This window comes from Miniopterus natalensis, chromosome 2 (assembly GCF_054644295.1).
Source record: "Miniopterus natalensis isolate mMinNat1 chromosome 2, mMinNat1.hap1, whole genome shotgun sequence".
NCBI classification, from domain to species: Eukaryota; Metazoa; Chordata; class Mammalia; order Chiroptera; family Miniopteridae; genus Miniopterus; species Miniopterus natalensis.
Genome location: NC_142082.1, coordinates 163,646,054 through 163,662,952, shown reverse-complemented (window position 1 = coordinate 163,662,952; position 16,899 = coordinate 163,646,054). Strand labels below are relative to the sequence as shown.

The following is a 16,899-nucleotide window of genomic DNA, read 5'->3' as shown; positions in this document are numbered from 1 at the left end:
CCTCTTAGCACCTAGCACAGGGTCCTTCATTCAGAAGCCCATCAGGATGTGTTTCTTGAACTGAACTAAAGCTGACTGATAAAAGATGTGATAACTCTAGATACAAGAAACAAAAGCGATGCCTTCTTCCAGTGGACTTTGAGATTTTGCTTTTACGTGGAAAGCAGAAACACCAGTGGGGATCAGAGAAGAAAGGCTTATCTGAGCTTTGCAGGGCAGAAGAAAACACTATATTCTCATGATTGTTCTTTGGATATAGGAAGTTCCATTCTGAGATGCAGTGTTTCTAACTTCTGGAGAGGGTGGGAATCTAAAATATTCCGCGTCTCCAGAATGGAACGAGACTGAGCACTTAGTTAGCATTTGCTTAAAGATAAAGGTGCGCATGCCATTACTTTCATTATTAACTCTCCTTTCCATCTGTCCTGAGTGCTCAAAATCTCATCTGAGTGCGGCTCTTTTTCTTGGACTTCAGCCTCCTCTCTTCTTGACTCTGCTGTTTCTTTCTCTCCGCTTTAATTTAATCAGATTGGTGTGCCTGGCATCATCCTGTGCTCTCTCTCCACTCAGGCTCTGTCACTCTCTCCTTAATTGCTATCAGCAATCAGTTTTCTGTTCTTAAGACGTGACATTTGTCCTGCCTTCATTTCTAATTTCAGTCTCTCCTATTCCGCACATCTCTCCTTCCATTTGCCCACCCCCTTTCCTTCATTTCCCTGCTCTCTGGCTGAGGTTTTCGTCTGCTGAAGCCTTCCCTTTTCTTTGCCAGGAAAATGCCCTTCACTCACTCAAATTCCCCTTGAAAGCTCGCGCCTATGCACCCTTCCCAGGATATTCCTTTACTAACGAGTAATTTGTTACTTTGTGAAGAAAACAGAGAAATTCACACCTTCCGTATGCCTAAGACCTTAAGGCATTAAAAGTTTATATTTCTGTATTTCACTGACAAATAAAAAGCCCCTTGACAGGTGGACTGGGGGATTGGGCATACTGCAGAGCTGAGGCATGAAGACGGCACTCAGAGCTCCCAGCTGTCTCCTAGAGGCTCCACGGTGAACTGCAGCGAGCCATCAAAAGGTAGCTCCACAAACACCTACCTCCCTGTGCCGGGATGCACTCATTTCCAAGGTATACATTTTACATTTTAAGCAAGGACTGAATCTTTCTGAACTCATCGCTATCCTGGGAGTTGTAAATTCCAATGTCTATAGGAACCAGGCAGAGGATTAACTGAAGGGATGGGGCACCTGGGGCTGTGTTGAACTGGAGAGCATGTGCTCCATCCAAAGGGAGCAATGCCGCCCCCCGGCCCCAGCAGAACGGGGGCCAGTGTCGTGGCCACTCTCCCGGTTTGCAGAGACTCCAGAAATGTGCAGTTCTAATGGAATCTCTAAACTTTTAAGTGCTAAGTGACAATTTAATCTTAAGTATATCTCTCTTAGGCCACACAGAACGTGTCTATGACCCAAAAGCAGTTTGGGGGCTGTTGTTCATGACCTCTCCTAAGCATCCCCACCAGGTCCTCACACTGTGACCACAGGGTCAAGTGGGGACAAATGAGAAGGTGAAATAATTGCCACAATAGCTACAAATGAATGTCACGCTCACTGAGAACAGCAGGTTGGGTAGGTAACTTACTAAATGCAGTTCTTATTAAACACTGAGAGTTAATGCTTCTTCATTTTTTGGAAAAAATTAAATATAAATATTGGAATGTTAATAGCCTGATGTGTCAAATTAGAAAAATTCACACTCCCATGTTCTAAAACCTAGCAGAAATAAAACTAAAAAGGAAGGTAAAATATACACACATTTCCCCTGTGGCTCAGAAGTGGGTCTGTAGTCTCTCTATAAAGTATATGTAAACAGTACCTACATAAAGTTTAAGCAGAGAACCTATGGAAATAATTTGAAAACTTTTTGCTATAAGTTACCAGTTAAAATTTTAACAGCAGCCACTGAACCAAGTCTTTAGAAATGTAACTGGAAACTCATTTAAAACAATAAAGCCATTTCCAAAAGCCCCTGTAGGGCTGGCATCCCGTGGTTGGGAGCCACCATGTCCCATCTTACTACCTAACAGCACTTGGTGTTATCTGAAATGACATTTATTTATTTGTTGATATGTTTGTTGTCTGATTCTCCTTGAGGGCAGAAAACTTGTTGGTCTTGTTCAGTACTATTCCCCCAACACCCAGAACAGTGCCTAGCACTTCGCAGGGGCTCAGGAGATACTTGCTGAATGAATAAACCCAGACAGTTGGCCTAACATCAGAGAGTTTCTACAGCCATTGCCGAAGACCACAGGTAATTCAGGATCTCCTGGAATGAATGGGGCAGGCTTTAACTCTTTCTTGCTGGGCTTCTGGCTCTGTTCTCCACTTTTGGAGGGATAAAGATTCAGTTTTATTTCGAAGTTAATGGCTGGAAAATAACATGAGAACAGAGAACAATGACAGAGTGGCAGTCTTAAATATCCATTAAACAGATACTTCTCCTTCTGAAAAGGAAATGACTGTGATAAACTATGCCTGCATTTTATAGGTCAAAACTCAGACTGTTGGCCCTCAACCCTAGAGCTTCTGGGGTGGGACCTGAGAATTGACTTTTCATATAAATTCCTGGGTGATGCTGATGCTGTTGGTCCAGGGACCACACTTTGAGAACCACTGTTGAAAACTGTAAAACACTCTTCACGTGTCAACTGTGACTATCACTCTCCATTTCACCGCCATCCCCTTTAAATTCAACCCTGATGATGACATATCTTTTGACATAAACCATTTTCCCTTGTGGAAGGAATTCCTTTCATGGTTGTGGGCCAGTCTGCTCGCCACACAATAAGGAAGCCAATAAAGGGGAGACTGGCCGTTCTTTATTTTCAACCACAAAGTTGTGGTTTATTAGAATGAAACAAACCCAAGGAGATCAGATGGCACAAGGACACATGACAAGGCTTCGAAAACTGTCATTACTGCTTAATGTGTGCTTGGTTGTTCCTTAATGGTTACTGAGAACCCACAATGTGCTAAATCTGAGCTGAGGCTTTTAATTCCCTGACTTCTGGGGGATGGGTCCAGGCACAGACTGCTGTGCTGTTTCGTAGACTTTGACATTATTTTCTTATTATAAGACTTAATTTTTTAAAATCCCTGTGCAAAAAGTTGTTCAAAGATAAAGGAAGAAAGCTTGTTTATTGCCAATTTATCACCAAACACAAGAATTCTATTTGCCGTTTCCTTGTTCCTTTCTTTTATTTTCATTTTTTAAAAGTGGAAGGGGTTTTATTTGAGTTATATATAATTGTCATTTCTTCTCTCGCTCCTTCTTTTTAGTAGCTGAGGCCAAACAAATCTTGTTCTGTTGTGTGGTCATTTTCCTCCACTTTCTTATTTATAGATACAATTTTGATTGTATTATCATTGGTTTAAAATACGTTCAAGTGAGCTAACTGAACAAGCCAAGACATGCAGGCACAAAAGTACAAGGTGTTAGGGAAGGGTTAGTTGTAATTACATGGGGCATTATGCTAAATGCAGAGAGATGAAGGGGCATGAAGATGGGAGCGTAGGTTTGAAGGCCATGTGTTGAGAGCCAGGGTTGGAAGCACACTTTGCCCTGTGGAAGCATTTCCCAAATTTCACTCATTCAATACCACTATAACAATTTTTTCCATACCTGTGTACCACCTACACCATTTTTTTCCCATATATCTTTATTGATTTCAGAGAGAGGAAGGGAGAGGGAGAGAGAGAGAAACATCAATGATGAGAGAGTCAATGATCAGCTGCCTCCTGCACGCCCCCCACTGGGGACTGAGCCCACAACCCGGGCATGGGCCCTGACCGGGAATCAAACCGCGATCTTCCGGGTCATAGGTCAATGCTCAACCGCTGAGCCATGCCGGGGAGGCCTACCTGCACTATTTTTAACTTAATACATGAAGTAACTTTCCTTTAAAAATGCATTTATTAAAAACATTCATATTACTGTAAATGTGAGATGTGACACTAGCCAAAGACCAAAAATAACTATAAAAATAAATAGATGGTTATTTAAATAAAAAAAATACTCATCCGTCTTAAATTAACTCATGTACCACAGTGAAACCCACAATCACTCTTGGGGAGATAAGGAAGTGGCAGTGAGCAATCACAGATCAGTGTTCCTATTTGTTGAGTTTTGCTCCTACTTTACATAATAAACATACAAATGAACCTTCATCTAGTTTTATGAGATCCCCAAATTCCTCTCCCTTAGCTAGTTGAGTTCACAAAATATTTGATTCGTATTTTATGAAAAACAAAGTTAAAATTTCACATCCCTCTCCTACTGAGATTTAAGGACTATTTTGTAGGTCAGCTATTTTAAATCCCCCCTGGTGTTTCCACATTTCTCTGCACCTCCAGCAGATGTCTGATCAACGGGGCTGTGTGGCTACAGTGGCACTGCTGTGGTGGGTGCATTTCAGAGGAGCTTTAAGGCAGAAGATAACTCTTTCTTAGAAAATCCTCTCTGCAATCAGGACCTAGACAGCTGCTTCTGTAGGTAGTTATGGCCTTTGTTATTGAAAGAAAGGTGTTCTCTCCTCACAGTGTGAGGAGATAGGTTCTTGTTCTCAACTGAAAAGAGAGGCTGTGTGTGTGTGTGTGTGTGTGTGTGTGTGTGTGTGTGTGTGTGTGGAGGTAGAGGGATGTAAGGGATACAGAAAAGCTTTTTCTGTTGGCCTTATGTTTCTTGCCTCTCTCTCTCCTTCCCTCCTTTTTTCATTTTTGTTAATCTCAGGAAAATGTTACACTGAAACAGCCAGTAACAATCTGGGCTAACTACTCCCCTTGCCCCAAGGACCATTTCTTGATACTTAAAAACTCTTAAGTGATGGGGCCCACATGTTTCCATGGTGTGATGTCTTCCAGTCTGCAAACTTATTCCCACTGATGATGCTGTCCTTTGACCCTGTTAGTCTGGTATGAGTAGTGCTCTCATACTCTGCATTAAGGCACAAAGTATACTGGACTTGAGTGGAGTAAGACATAAATGACTCTACCCAGCTCTGCCCCTCCTTAGCTGAGTGAATTTCAGCAAACCATGGGACTTCTCTGAGCCTCAGTTCACTTTTTTGTACAAGTATTTCTCAAAGATAGGGATCGAAATAAAATCATATATGCTAAAGTTCTTCATAAACCATATTGCTAATAAGGTGTTACATAAATGTCAGATGTGCTAAGGACCAAATCTTCCTAAAATCCCTTAATCCCAGGCTAGACTCTTCTAGAAATTGTATATCTTTCCCAGTTCCTATCAGGAAAATAGAATTTTTTCACTGTTCTAAAAAGAGAATGCTAAAGTAGCCTAAATATCCACCAAAAATTCTACCTGAAAGCTGGTATTCTGTTCCTTTGCCAGAAAGCTCCCCTTCCTATGGGATGAATGAAGAAAAATGACATACATTATTACAAGAACAGCCAAAGATGATGATCTTAGAAGATACCCTACACCAAACCCTTGAAGAAGAAGACTGAAAGGATGCGGAGAGGAGCCCGGCGTGAACAGGGAATGCTGTGCCCCTGGGAAGTACGGCAGAAAAGAATGGTTTCCTTCACCTAAGGCCTCTCCCTCTCCCCGACCACTGCCTTCTGCGTGTGCCCTTCTCTTCATTTGCCTCCCCAGGGTCACACTTTCCCTCTCACCATTCCCCTGGTGCAGATTCACTTTAAGTTTAAGCCTTCAGAACATTTGCTGACAGAGCTAGGACTGGAAATGCCTGCAGAACCATGAGTGGGACGTCCTTACTCATGTAAGGGCAGCCGACACCTGGATCCTGGATGGACCACAGGAGCGAGGTGAGAGCTCCCGAGCCATCTTAAGGTTCTCTCTCTATCATGAACATGATTTATATAAGTGTAGATATAATAGATAAATGAACTAAAATGTTCACCAAATTATGAACAGAAATAATTCTAATAGAGGAAATAATAAAATTACCCCAAATAATCTGAGTTCTATGGCTATTCTGGGAGATTTGTATCCGTGTTTTTATTAATAGCTTTAATTCTTAAAGACAATTTATTGTCTTAAGTGGCCAACACTTCCTTTCAAATCTTGTACTGCAGGCCTATTAGCAGAGTTAACATGCCAAGGTCGGAGCCTCTCTCCCTGTGTACATGAATTACTTTTACCCTGTTCCTGGCCAGCTCTCATAAATAGGGATTATAGAGAGAGACTGTGCATGGACTAGTAAAAATCTATCATCACTGTAGGAAAAACTCACAACAGATCTCCTGGTACTAGGTCAATAGAGGCTTGCTTATATATGAAGGACACTCAGATATTATACTTTAATGGAAAACTTCAGATCTCAGAGAAAGTCAATATGCTAGTAATATATGCACAAAGTAGCTTTATAATGGGGAATACATAAGGGTATGAAAAGATTAGTACCCTGTCATAAAGTCCCAGGCAGTCCTTTTTTAAAAATATGTTGTTATTGATTTTATTTTTTTATTTTTTATTATTTTTAATTTATCTTTATTGTTGAAAGTATTGTGTTTTTATTGATTTGAGAGAAAGAGAGATAGAAAGATCAATACATGACCATTGATCGGCTGTATCCAATACACCCCCTGCTGGGGACTGAGCCGGCAACCTGGGCATGTGTCCTGACTGGGAATCGAACCAGTGACCTCCTGGTGCATGGGTTGATGCTCAACCACTGCACAACACTGGCTGGTGGGATGTGAGTTAGCCAGGTGCCATTTCCACTGCTGAAAGAAGGGGATTGCTCTCCCCTCTTCCTGGGTCACTTGTGACAGAAAGAACAGAAATAGCACCATGGTTAGCATTGCTCAGTTGGTTAAGCATCATCCTGTGCACCAAGAGGCTGCTGGTCTGAATCCTGGTCAGGGCACATGCCCAGGTTTCAGGCTCAATCCCCAGGAGGGGGTGTGCAGGAGGCAGCCGATCAATGTTTCGTTCTCACATTGTTGTTTCTCTCTTTCTCTCCCTCTTTCTAAAAATCAATTAAAAAATCTTAAAAAAAGATAGCTTAAGAAAAGTCAAATACTCTTAAAAAAAACAAACAAAACAGAAATAGCACTAGAAAGATCACACCAAGCCTGAGCCCTACCAGTTTCTTGGGGACACGGGCCTAAATTTTACAAGCCTCTAACCCTCAAGAAAATAGTCCCAGGATGATGAGAATTGCAGACACAGAACACATAGCCAGTCCCACTCTCTGTGTGATGTAAATACCAAAGAGAAAATATTGTGATCAGCAAAGTTAGAGGACAGCACATCCAATCAGAAGATCAAAAAGAGAAAACCCTCCGTGACTCCTTAAATTCTAGGAATCACAGAGGAGAGCCTTCCCCACTGACTGCTTATGTGTCCACTGGTTGTTAGTGAATGGATATAACCCAAGCAATTATCAAATGAAGGACTGTCATTTTTAACACTTAGGGATATTAGACAACAAAGAAAGAGGCCAAACCTTGTTACCTTGAAAAGCAGTCTTATGGCATCAAAGCTGGACTATCGAAAACTCTGAAACTGCTTTCCTATGAGAACCAGAGCCTCTATTTAACACACATATGAATGTCTAATCATGAGGGATTTGCTTAAGGAAGGATGGTCTACCCTAATAATGTACTATTAGGTAGTCATTCAGTTTCACACTTTTGGATAAGGTTAATAAAAGAGGAAAATGTCTACCATATCACAGTAAGAGAAAAAAGATTGCAAACTGTTCACATACAGGGTGCGGCAAAAGTAGTTCTACAGCTGTTCATATGGAAAATAATACAATAATTAATAAATAATAATACAAAAGTAAACTCAATGTTTCACATACTCACAACTGTAGACCTACTTTTGCCCCAGCCTGTATTATGTTCCTGGTTCTATTGCATCACATTGTATTCATACATAAACACAACATGCACAGAAAAAAAGAACTGGTAAGGATTAGAATGAATATAAATGCTAATTCTTTGTAGGTAACTTATTTTATCTTTCATAATGCCTTTAATAAGCATCAATTACCTTTATAGTAAGAATATCATAAATGTGTTTTAACCGGTACATTAACACAAGTGTCCTCTAACCTCTACACTACTATTTCTTTCAATACCACCCCTGAAAAAACATTATCACCCTTGACTTAGAAAGATGGTTCAGAGGACTCAGGAGCCAACCATAGATAACTGTCACAAAATAGAAATCTCAATAAAATTTAAACAAGATGGATGGAAGCCATATTCTGGCTCTGAAGACACTTTCCTCTTTATTGTGTTTCGTTAAGCCAAGGTCAAGCCAACACTTTGGTCTCTAGGTTCAATTCTGTTTTTTCTCCCTATCAGCATGTGCAGATTTTGAAAGTAGAGTCAACCAATATTATCTTGTTGTTTTATCCCGTCATTCAGTTCCTGATGAGAGCAAAAGACAACGACCAGCCTTCCTGAATTATATTCCCTCACTACATCTTGCTCTTTGAATTATTTTACAAACGTACCTGGGGGCAGAAGCTGTACTTTGTGGATTAAGCCCAACAGCGGTGTTGAGAGCTTGTGAGTTAAGGGCACACCTCCTACTCCCAGGGGTGGGCCTTCCAATGGTCTCCTTATGGAACCCCAGCACCAGTGCAGGCAAAGAGGATGGGCTTGGCTCTTAGAGCTCAGGAAACAAGAAGAATGGGACACTTGGATGTGAGAACCTATGATAACCACAACTCGGAAAGAGAGCCAAAAATATGTAATCCAGTAGCCCTGTCTATAAGCCACTGTCATAAAGAAAATGTTTATTAGCAGAGTCTTTACTTACCAAGCAATATGAAAGATCTACCCAATTATTACTCCATATCAAATAATAACATTTAAAAGTCAGCCTAGGGTATAGAAATGTTAAGTGTTACAAATAAGCATTTTTCTCCTTGCAATGTCCTCTCCCCCCGCCCTCAGACACTAGGAAACTACAATATTACTCTGGTGGTGGCAATGCTTGGCTCATGGTAGATGCTCAAAAATTATGTATATAAGGGAAGGAGAGAGGAGGGGAGGGGAGGGGAGGGGAGGGGAGGGGAGGGGAGGGGAGGGGAGGGGAGGGGAGGGGAGGGGAGGGGAGGGGAGGGGAGGGGAGGGGAGGGGAGGGGAGAGGGAAGGAAAGGAGGAAGGAAAACTCTCAGTGCCATGTAGTCAGCACATTGGTTTCTGGGTGGGACTGTACATTACAGAGTGATGGGAACATACCCAACTTTTAGGACTTCCTGCGTCATCCCTCATGTTGTCAACAGTTCTGATACTCAACACTTCTCTCTATTAAAAGATTCTCCCTATAGCTAATATAGATCCTCTCTGCTTGATCTTAAGCCCACTTACTCTGGTTCTGTCTCAGAGGAGAAAGTGAAGAGCTGATCCCAACATTTGGAACAATAATTCTTCATACATTTAAAAAGAGTAAGTCATCACCTTAGTGCGTTTTCTTCTTCCCCTTAACGACTCCAATTCCCACAGCCTTTCTCCATGGATCCTGTTTTCTAATCCTTTAATCCAATGATGCATATTAGTGCTCGGTTCTAAGTCAGCAAAAATAGCATGTTGTCAAATGGCAGTACCAAGAGATCCAGAACAAACACCCCTAGCATGAGGAGCTTCTGTCTCACCTCCTCAGACATCTCTGTAGAGTCTGGAGAGAGCAGGGTTTCCCAGGCCTCTTTTTTGAGGCTGGGACGTGAAGCACAGCTTGTACAGATGTGTTTGGGCCATCACCACACACTTACTGGCCTATTTTATAGTCTCCCCCTGTGCTGGGCACAGACATATAGTGGAAAATCGAGCAGATGTGGTTCCTGTGTTCATGAGCAGTCTGCCTGTTTGTATTTGAGTCACTGTGCATGTGTGTCTGTGTCTGTGTCTGTGTCTGTGTGTGTGCACACATGTAGGCATGAGAAGATGGAGAGGCTGTTTTATTTTGTCAGTCAACAGCTTTCAAGTGGAATATGTCATAGCAGTGATTGTCTTCTGTTGTATTATCACCAAATGGGTCATTCTAGTCCTTAAGTGCTAGTATCACAGAGCATCCATACCTGGAGTTAGGGCTGTCTCCTGGATATTGCAAGCCTAAAATGATAACCCGGGCTTGGGAGGCCCAAAGAATGACCCAGACATGATCTATGGAGTGAAGGCCGTCTCCTGGTAGCTGAGGGAGGGAAGAGGGAGTGGGCTGATAAAGTACACATCATGCCCCTTTGGGGAGAAGACAAGCAGCGATGTAAACCATACATATCCTCCTGTGATTCTGGCCCAGGCGGTCCCTTCAAGGCCTGTTTACGTCTTACAGCCTGAAAATGCACCATCATCATTTCTTGATGTCATTACTCAGAACACACCCCCACTGCATTTCATTTTTATTACCCCCATTTTAGGAACGATTAAATGGAAGCAGAGAGCAGTAGCAATGAAGCAAATCATGAGAGGCTCTGATAAAGACAGAAGCCTGAATGCTTGCTGGAACTGCTTCTCCGTGCCAGACTATTTTTAATGCAAGTTTATGCGGCTGTCCCCCAGTCACAGATGAACCTACTCTGTATACAATTATTTTCACCATTCCAACTCTCTGTGCTATGCCTGCATGTATACGTGTGTGTGCGTGTGCGTGAGTGTGCATGCATGCATTCCCTTTTAAATGTTCTTCTCCACATTCTTACATGCCAGAGAGATGTACTGGCTTTCTGTGAAATAATTCTGATCTAGAGATCTCTTGGCTATGCTAGCCCCACCCCCATGCCTCCTTAGTGGCTACTTATATAGTACCTATTAAAGGTTCACAAGAGCAGGTACTACTTGTTTAAAAAAAAGGTTAATGAGTCAATGCATAAAATTTGTATATGCTCAGAATATCTTCAGAGCAAATACACAAGACATTGGCAATAATAATAGCTCTGGGAGGGGCCTGGAGGAACCAAGAATCACAGATGACAAGAAGACATTCTTTTCTCACCCTTTGACTTTTTTTTATACCATTTGACTTTATACCATGTGCAAATATTACCTTAAAAACTGCACAAGGAGGGTGGGTACCACCAATTGATAGTTGCTGGATACTGGCTGTATTTCAATCACTGTTACCTGTTGTCTTACTGTAAAATCTCCTTTAATCTTTACAACAACCTTACATAAAACCCTATTTTACAAACTGGAAACCGGCTCAGGTAATGTTGGTCGCTCGGTTTGCACAGCTGATAAATAGTAACATGGACTCGGCTCTTTCTGATTTCCAAAGCCATGCTCAGTCCCAGAGACTATGTTGCCTGGACTTTAAGTGTTTTGAAAGAAACCACATTTATACTACAGTAGCTCTGGGACGACTTTTGAAAACCCTCAAGGAATACTGTGAAATCCCACCCCGATTCACACCAACAGCTCAGTGAGCCTTCCCGGATCTGCTTGCTGACGCTGTTCAGGCCGCCCCCGGGCTGCGCGTGCACACTGCAGGCCGCCCGGGGACCTCTGCCCGCACCAGCCCGCACCCAGCCCGCCCTCACGCTCCGTCCAGTAAGCCACGCTGCCTGAACGGGAGACTCGCAGGAGGAAGCCAAGCGGCTGGTCAATATTCTAACCCTCCTAAGCGTACGGATTCGTCATGTATTTAACAATTATCTCTCGAGTGTCCGCTCTTCTTCGTAAGAACTACAGGAAGCAAGAACAAGGTCCTTGTCCCCACGGAGTGTTCATCCTGGCGTGAAGAGACAAGCAATAAACAAACAGCGGGCAAAAAAAGCAAACATCAGATAATAACTATACTGCAGAAAATGAAATAGGCTATTGTGATAGAGTGACCGGGCGGCCACTTTATCTCGGGTCAGCAGGGATGGCCTTCTGAGGAGGTGATATTTAGCTAAATGGCAAGAATGATAACTATGCCTTGGGACCTACTATCCTTAAAAACAGACTCTGGTTCCTTTTGCTATGCTCCAGCTCTCACTCGATTTTAACTCCAAGTGCCTATTTACTTACAGTGTTAATTTGTAATCCCAGAAGTTAGAGCTGGAAAGGACCCTACAAATCTTCTTAATCACATGCCATGATTTTAGACACAAGGAAAGAAAGTTCTAGAAAAGTGAAAAGAGCAGGTCACACAGCCAGTTAGGAGCATGACTGAGAGTCTGGTCTCTTAGCCCATGTTTCTTCCACAAATCTAGATTTTTTTCTTGCTTATATTCTTCTTCTTTTTTTCCTTTTCATTGAATTTATTGCAGTGACATGGGTTACAATTATATAAGTTTCAGGTGCACAAACCTACAACACATCATCTGCACACTTTCACCATCCCAAGTTATCTTGTGTCAACTTCCTCACTACAGAATCCTACCCTGGTGTCTGCCTCTCTGGAGTCTACAGACACTAAGTTTTTCCCTGGACCACAAGGGGTTACCTGCTGGAGTGGTATTAGGAATCCTGAGAATGCAGAGGGTGCTGGGGCCAGGGTAACAGTGGGAGAAAAGATACAACTCCCCACAGTGCAATTTCACCACATCTCACACATGCTCTGGAGCTGTGCCTGGCTCCTGCCACCCCTTCCTGCCCACAAGTGAGCCCTAACAAGGGCTCCCAAGTTTAGAAGCTGCGTGGCTCAGTGAACACAGAAGATGTCTCTTCAGCAGTGTTCCTTGATTTTTTTTGTTGTTGTTAATTCTCACCTGAGGTTATTTTTCCCATTGATTTTTAGAGAGAATGGAAAGGAAGGAGGGGAGAGGGAGAGAGGGAAAGAGACATCAATGTGAAAGAGATACATTGATTGGTTGCCTTCCACAGGTGCCCCGCCAGGGCAGAAGATCAAATCTGCAGCCCAAGCATGCGCCCTTGACTGGGAATCAAACCTGAGACCCTTTGTTCTGTGGGCTGACACTTTACCCACTGAGCAAAACTGGCCAGGGCATGTTCCCTTATTTAACCAAGTTGATATGAAAATGGTCTATTCTATGATTTCAACCTTTTCCAAAATCCTTTCCGAAAAGATTAACCACAGAGTTTCTTTAAATAATAAGTTCTCTTTAAAAAATAAGTTCCTTTAAATAATAAGTTACAAAAAGATTAACCATAGAATTTCTCTAAATAATAAGTTAGTACATTTAAAGTATGATCTATGAAAACTCAGCCTACATAAAGATCTAATTTCCCACCACAAAAAAACAACAAAAAAACACACACACACAAAAAAACCAACCAGCTACTGTTCCAAGGGCAATGGCATAAACTTGGATTCTTAATGATGGATTTTAGACTTGTATTATGTAATGGTTCTCATTCATTCGACACATATTTATTGAACTGCTCTATGCAACACACTCTTCCAGGTTGCTGAGGACACAAGAAAAATCACAGCCTCTGCCCTCCGGAAGCCTACACACATACAGCCCTAACACAGGCAGATGTGATGAGTGATACAGAGGTATGGACAAAAGCTACAGGGACAAGGGAGTGAGAGATTCAATTTCGGTCCAAGATCAGGGAAGGAGGCAGCAACATTTTAATTGGGTTTCAATACATGGTTATGATTTGTATAATTATACAATTCATCCCAGGAAAATAAAACATCATGACATGCTGTACACGCAGGGGCACACTCTCAGGACAGAGAGGGGTCCAATACAGCTTGATGGTGAGGAGGAAACAAAGAAAAAGAGAAAGGAGTTGGGAAGGTAGTCCAGAGCCTTGAACGCAAGAATAAAGCTTGGACCCAAGCCATAAGCCACAGAAGCTTTGAGAGGGTTTGGGGCAGAAAAAACCATAATCAGAATTGTGCCTTAGGAAGCCTGTTCTACAGCCACGTTTAAGGACTGATCCGAATGGACAAAGGTGGCATCAAGGACACAGAGGCACATCACACGGTTCCTGGGTCATAGAAAAATTAAGGAATACACTCAAGAGCTAGAATGTATTCATTTGGAGGGAGGGGATCCAAATTCCAGAGAAAAGGGTCTAGTTTTGGAAAGGGGTGGGGCCTGCAAACCTCAGATTCCAGCCTCAGAAAGAGAAGTCAGCACAAGTGACAGTAAGTGGTGTCTCTTTAAAAAAGGACAGTGTGAGATGCCCCATACTTGAGACAGTAATCATGAGTCTACCACAAAAAGCTACCCCAGCTGGGCATCTTCTGATCCATGCCTGAAGCCTCAGTTATTAATAACCCCTCTTCTGGAGATGTACAGAAGTGCCTGTTATACATGAGGGTCCCAGCACACTCCTTAAATTATTTTGTCTCTACAGCGGCAGTAAAAAGCAGCTTGATTGGAATGAAGAGCAGGAGCCCAGGGAACAACCATTTCTGAACAAATGATAATGCAGAGGAGGAGGGCAATTTTAATCAAGAGCACCAGGGATAGTGTAAGCCTTCTACTGTGCCTCGAAACGAGGAACGACATGACAGATGGAGGTCTTTCAACTTGAAGAATAAGGTCCTAGGTTCCACTGCCTGAGCCACTTAAGCCCAGTTTCACAGGTGGGCAGTCACATAATACCTGCCCAGGGCTCTCTGTGATAAGACTGTGAATTTAGAGTTTATCTCTGGCCTCTTTTGCTGGCTACTCTCGCTAGAAATATTTGTTTCCATCCTAGTCAGAGTCATGCTGACATCTTAAAGCCTGCTCTCAGCCAACTGGTCCATGGGGTCTGTAGAAATTGCCTTAAATCAATGCTTCCCAACGTGTTTCACAGAATGTGAATTTCAGGAACAAAGGAGTGTTGTGTTAAAATAATTTTGGGAAATGCCAAATTAAATAAGATGAAATATGTTTCTTTGCTATAAGATATTTCTGAACTTTCAAATGCTAATATGTTCTGAGAATCTCTCAGAATGAGAAAGAGTAGGTAGAATCTTCCAACCTTGTTTACCTGCAGAATCATTTTTCAGCAAAGCATCTGGTGGAACCAGTGCCCTGCAGAACACACTCAGGATCATTTGTACTTAACTAGGAATCAGGAACAATAACAAAAGTGAATACCTATAGAGTGTTTACTATGTGCCAGACACCTTTTTAAGTCTTTTACATAATAATATATTAGTCCTCATAACAACTCTGTGATATTGGTGCTGTTATTATTCCCATTTTATAGATGAGGAAGTGGAGGCACAAGTAGTTAAGACATCTGTACAAGGTTCTAAGTTGACAAGTTAGTGAGCAAGGGAATGGGGAGTTAAACCTTGGCCATCTGGCCCCTACAGAAATTAATTCTTAATGGTAGAATTTCAGACACTGTGACCAGCTGTCAGTGGGAGTAAATCCATACTTCCTGCTCATAAATTAGGCCTCCCCAGGGTACCGTGTAGGACATGACTTCTAAATTGTGCCACTGATACGGTTTCTTCACCAAATTGTGTTATATTGTACATGCATAATCTTCCATTAAAACAAAGTCATGATTCAGACAGCACCATAACCAATAAAAATGGCAATACATAAAGAAAATAATCGTTTGATTAACCAACGTAGCAAGAAAATGAAGCTGCAAGTCTGAGAAATGGCTTCTTCTGTCTTTTCAAAGTACCAATTTCTTGCTCCATGCCTCACACACCAACACCACGGAACTGTTTTCATTTAATGTATTGCAAAGTTTCCCATCCCTCCCCCTCCAGTGTGCTTGAGAATTGCCAAAGACATGTCCTACCCTCTCCCACTTCCTCTCCTTGTTCAGAAGGATTATCACCAGTTTCGGGTGCATCTGGTAGCCATCTTCACTGAAGGACAGATTTCTCCCCTCAAAAGTGACATTGATCAGATACCTGTGAAGATAAAAGAAAAGTTAAAAGTAAGAAGAAGGTATGTCAAGAATAAGATAGCTAGGAAGACAGAGAGAAAGGTGGATGGAGATAGACTCGTAGATGCACAGATACCATGTGAAACGTGGCACCCCTCAAACTCCCATTTGATTACTCACTAGAGTCATCAGGTTTTCACCTAATAAGAATAATATGAGAAGATAACATAATCATTTAAAATAAGCGTGCCGAGTTTGAGTTTAGTCTGTAGCTATGACTTTGAGGAAATTACTTAGCCTTTTGAACAACACTCTTTCCCTAGCTACCAAAAAAACCCAACGGAGTAATAAAGAAACCCACTTTATAAGTTTATAAGGCTTAAATGAGATAACTTGCCACGAAGCCTGGTGCACAGTAAACCCTCATTGTGTTAACAATTTTTTTTTTAAGTGGTGGATCAAAGGACAGAGTTGGTAGAAACAAGAAAAGAAAGTGGGAGTGTACCAAGGCAACTTTCTGCTAAGAACGGTGGGCTATTGGAGCTTAGGGTCTCTCCCCATCCCAGAGATGTGCATAGGCTTTGAACTCTTGCTAAGATCCTGCCTAGCCCATACTTCTAAGAGCTGAGAGATGAGTCCAGCAGTCAGAGATCTGGTTCCCCAAATGCATTCTGGGAATCAGGGCTATTGCACTGTGCATAGTGAACAGAAAATAGTGGGACAGATGGGGAACCAGGGGGTGGCATTTCATAGAAAGGTCTAGGCACAGGTTCATAAATTAGCAGAAACTCTGGAAATAACTAGAATCAGGCCAATGAAATTGTCTCCTTCCACGACACCTGCACCTCCCGCTCACCCCTTCTACCCTGTTGGCTGCTCTTTTCTGATGAGGAGTTCTCTCATTGGGAATTCCCACAGGAACGCTCATTACAACCAAATCAGTGCAACTGTGCTGGCAGTCCTTAATGTCTCTTTTACCATAATGGCCCAAGGAATCAATAATGATTAGCTCTGTGTCCACAGACATGCTACTCTGGAGCCTCAGCCTGATGGTATCCTGGCATTGCCGTGAAGGTTCTAAAGGGTTTCAGAGATGTGACCAACGGTGATTTCCTAGTACTACATTGAGGGGGAAAAGAAATAAAGCATCAGG

The 16,899-nt window shown here is 42.3% G+C and overlaps 1 protein-coding gene across 1 annotated transcript in view; it reads right to left on the bottom strand.

Moving 5' to 3' along the window:
* Positions 1-16,899, bottom strand: part of GRIN2B (glutamate ionotropic receptor NMDA type subunit 2B) — a 394,378-nt gene that overhangs the window by 88,136 nt on the left and 289,343 nt on the right. Inside the window, exon 5 of the mRNA XM_087814778.1 lies at positions 15,657-15,771. Within this exon, the coding sequence (XP_087670904.1) occupies positions 15,657-15,771 (115 nt within the window). The remainder of the gene's footprint in view (positions 1-15,656; positions 15,772-16,899) is intronic.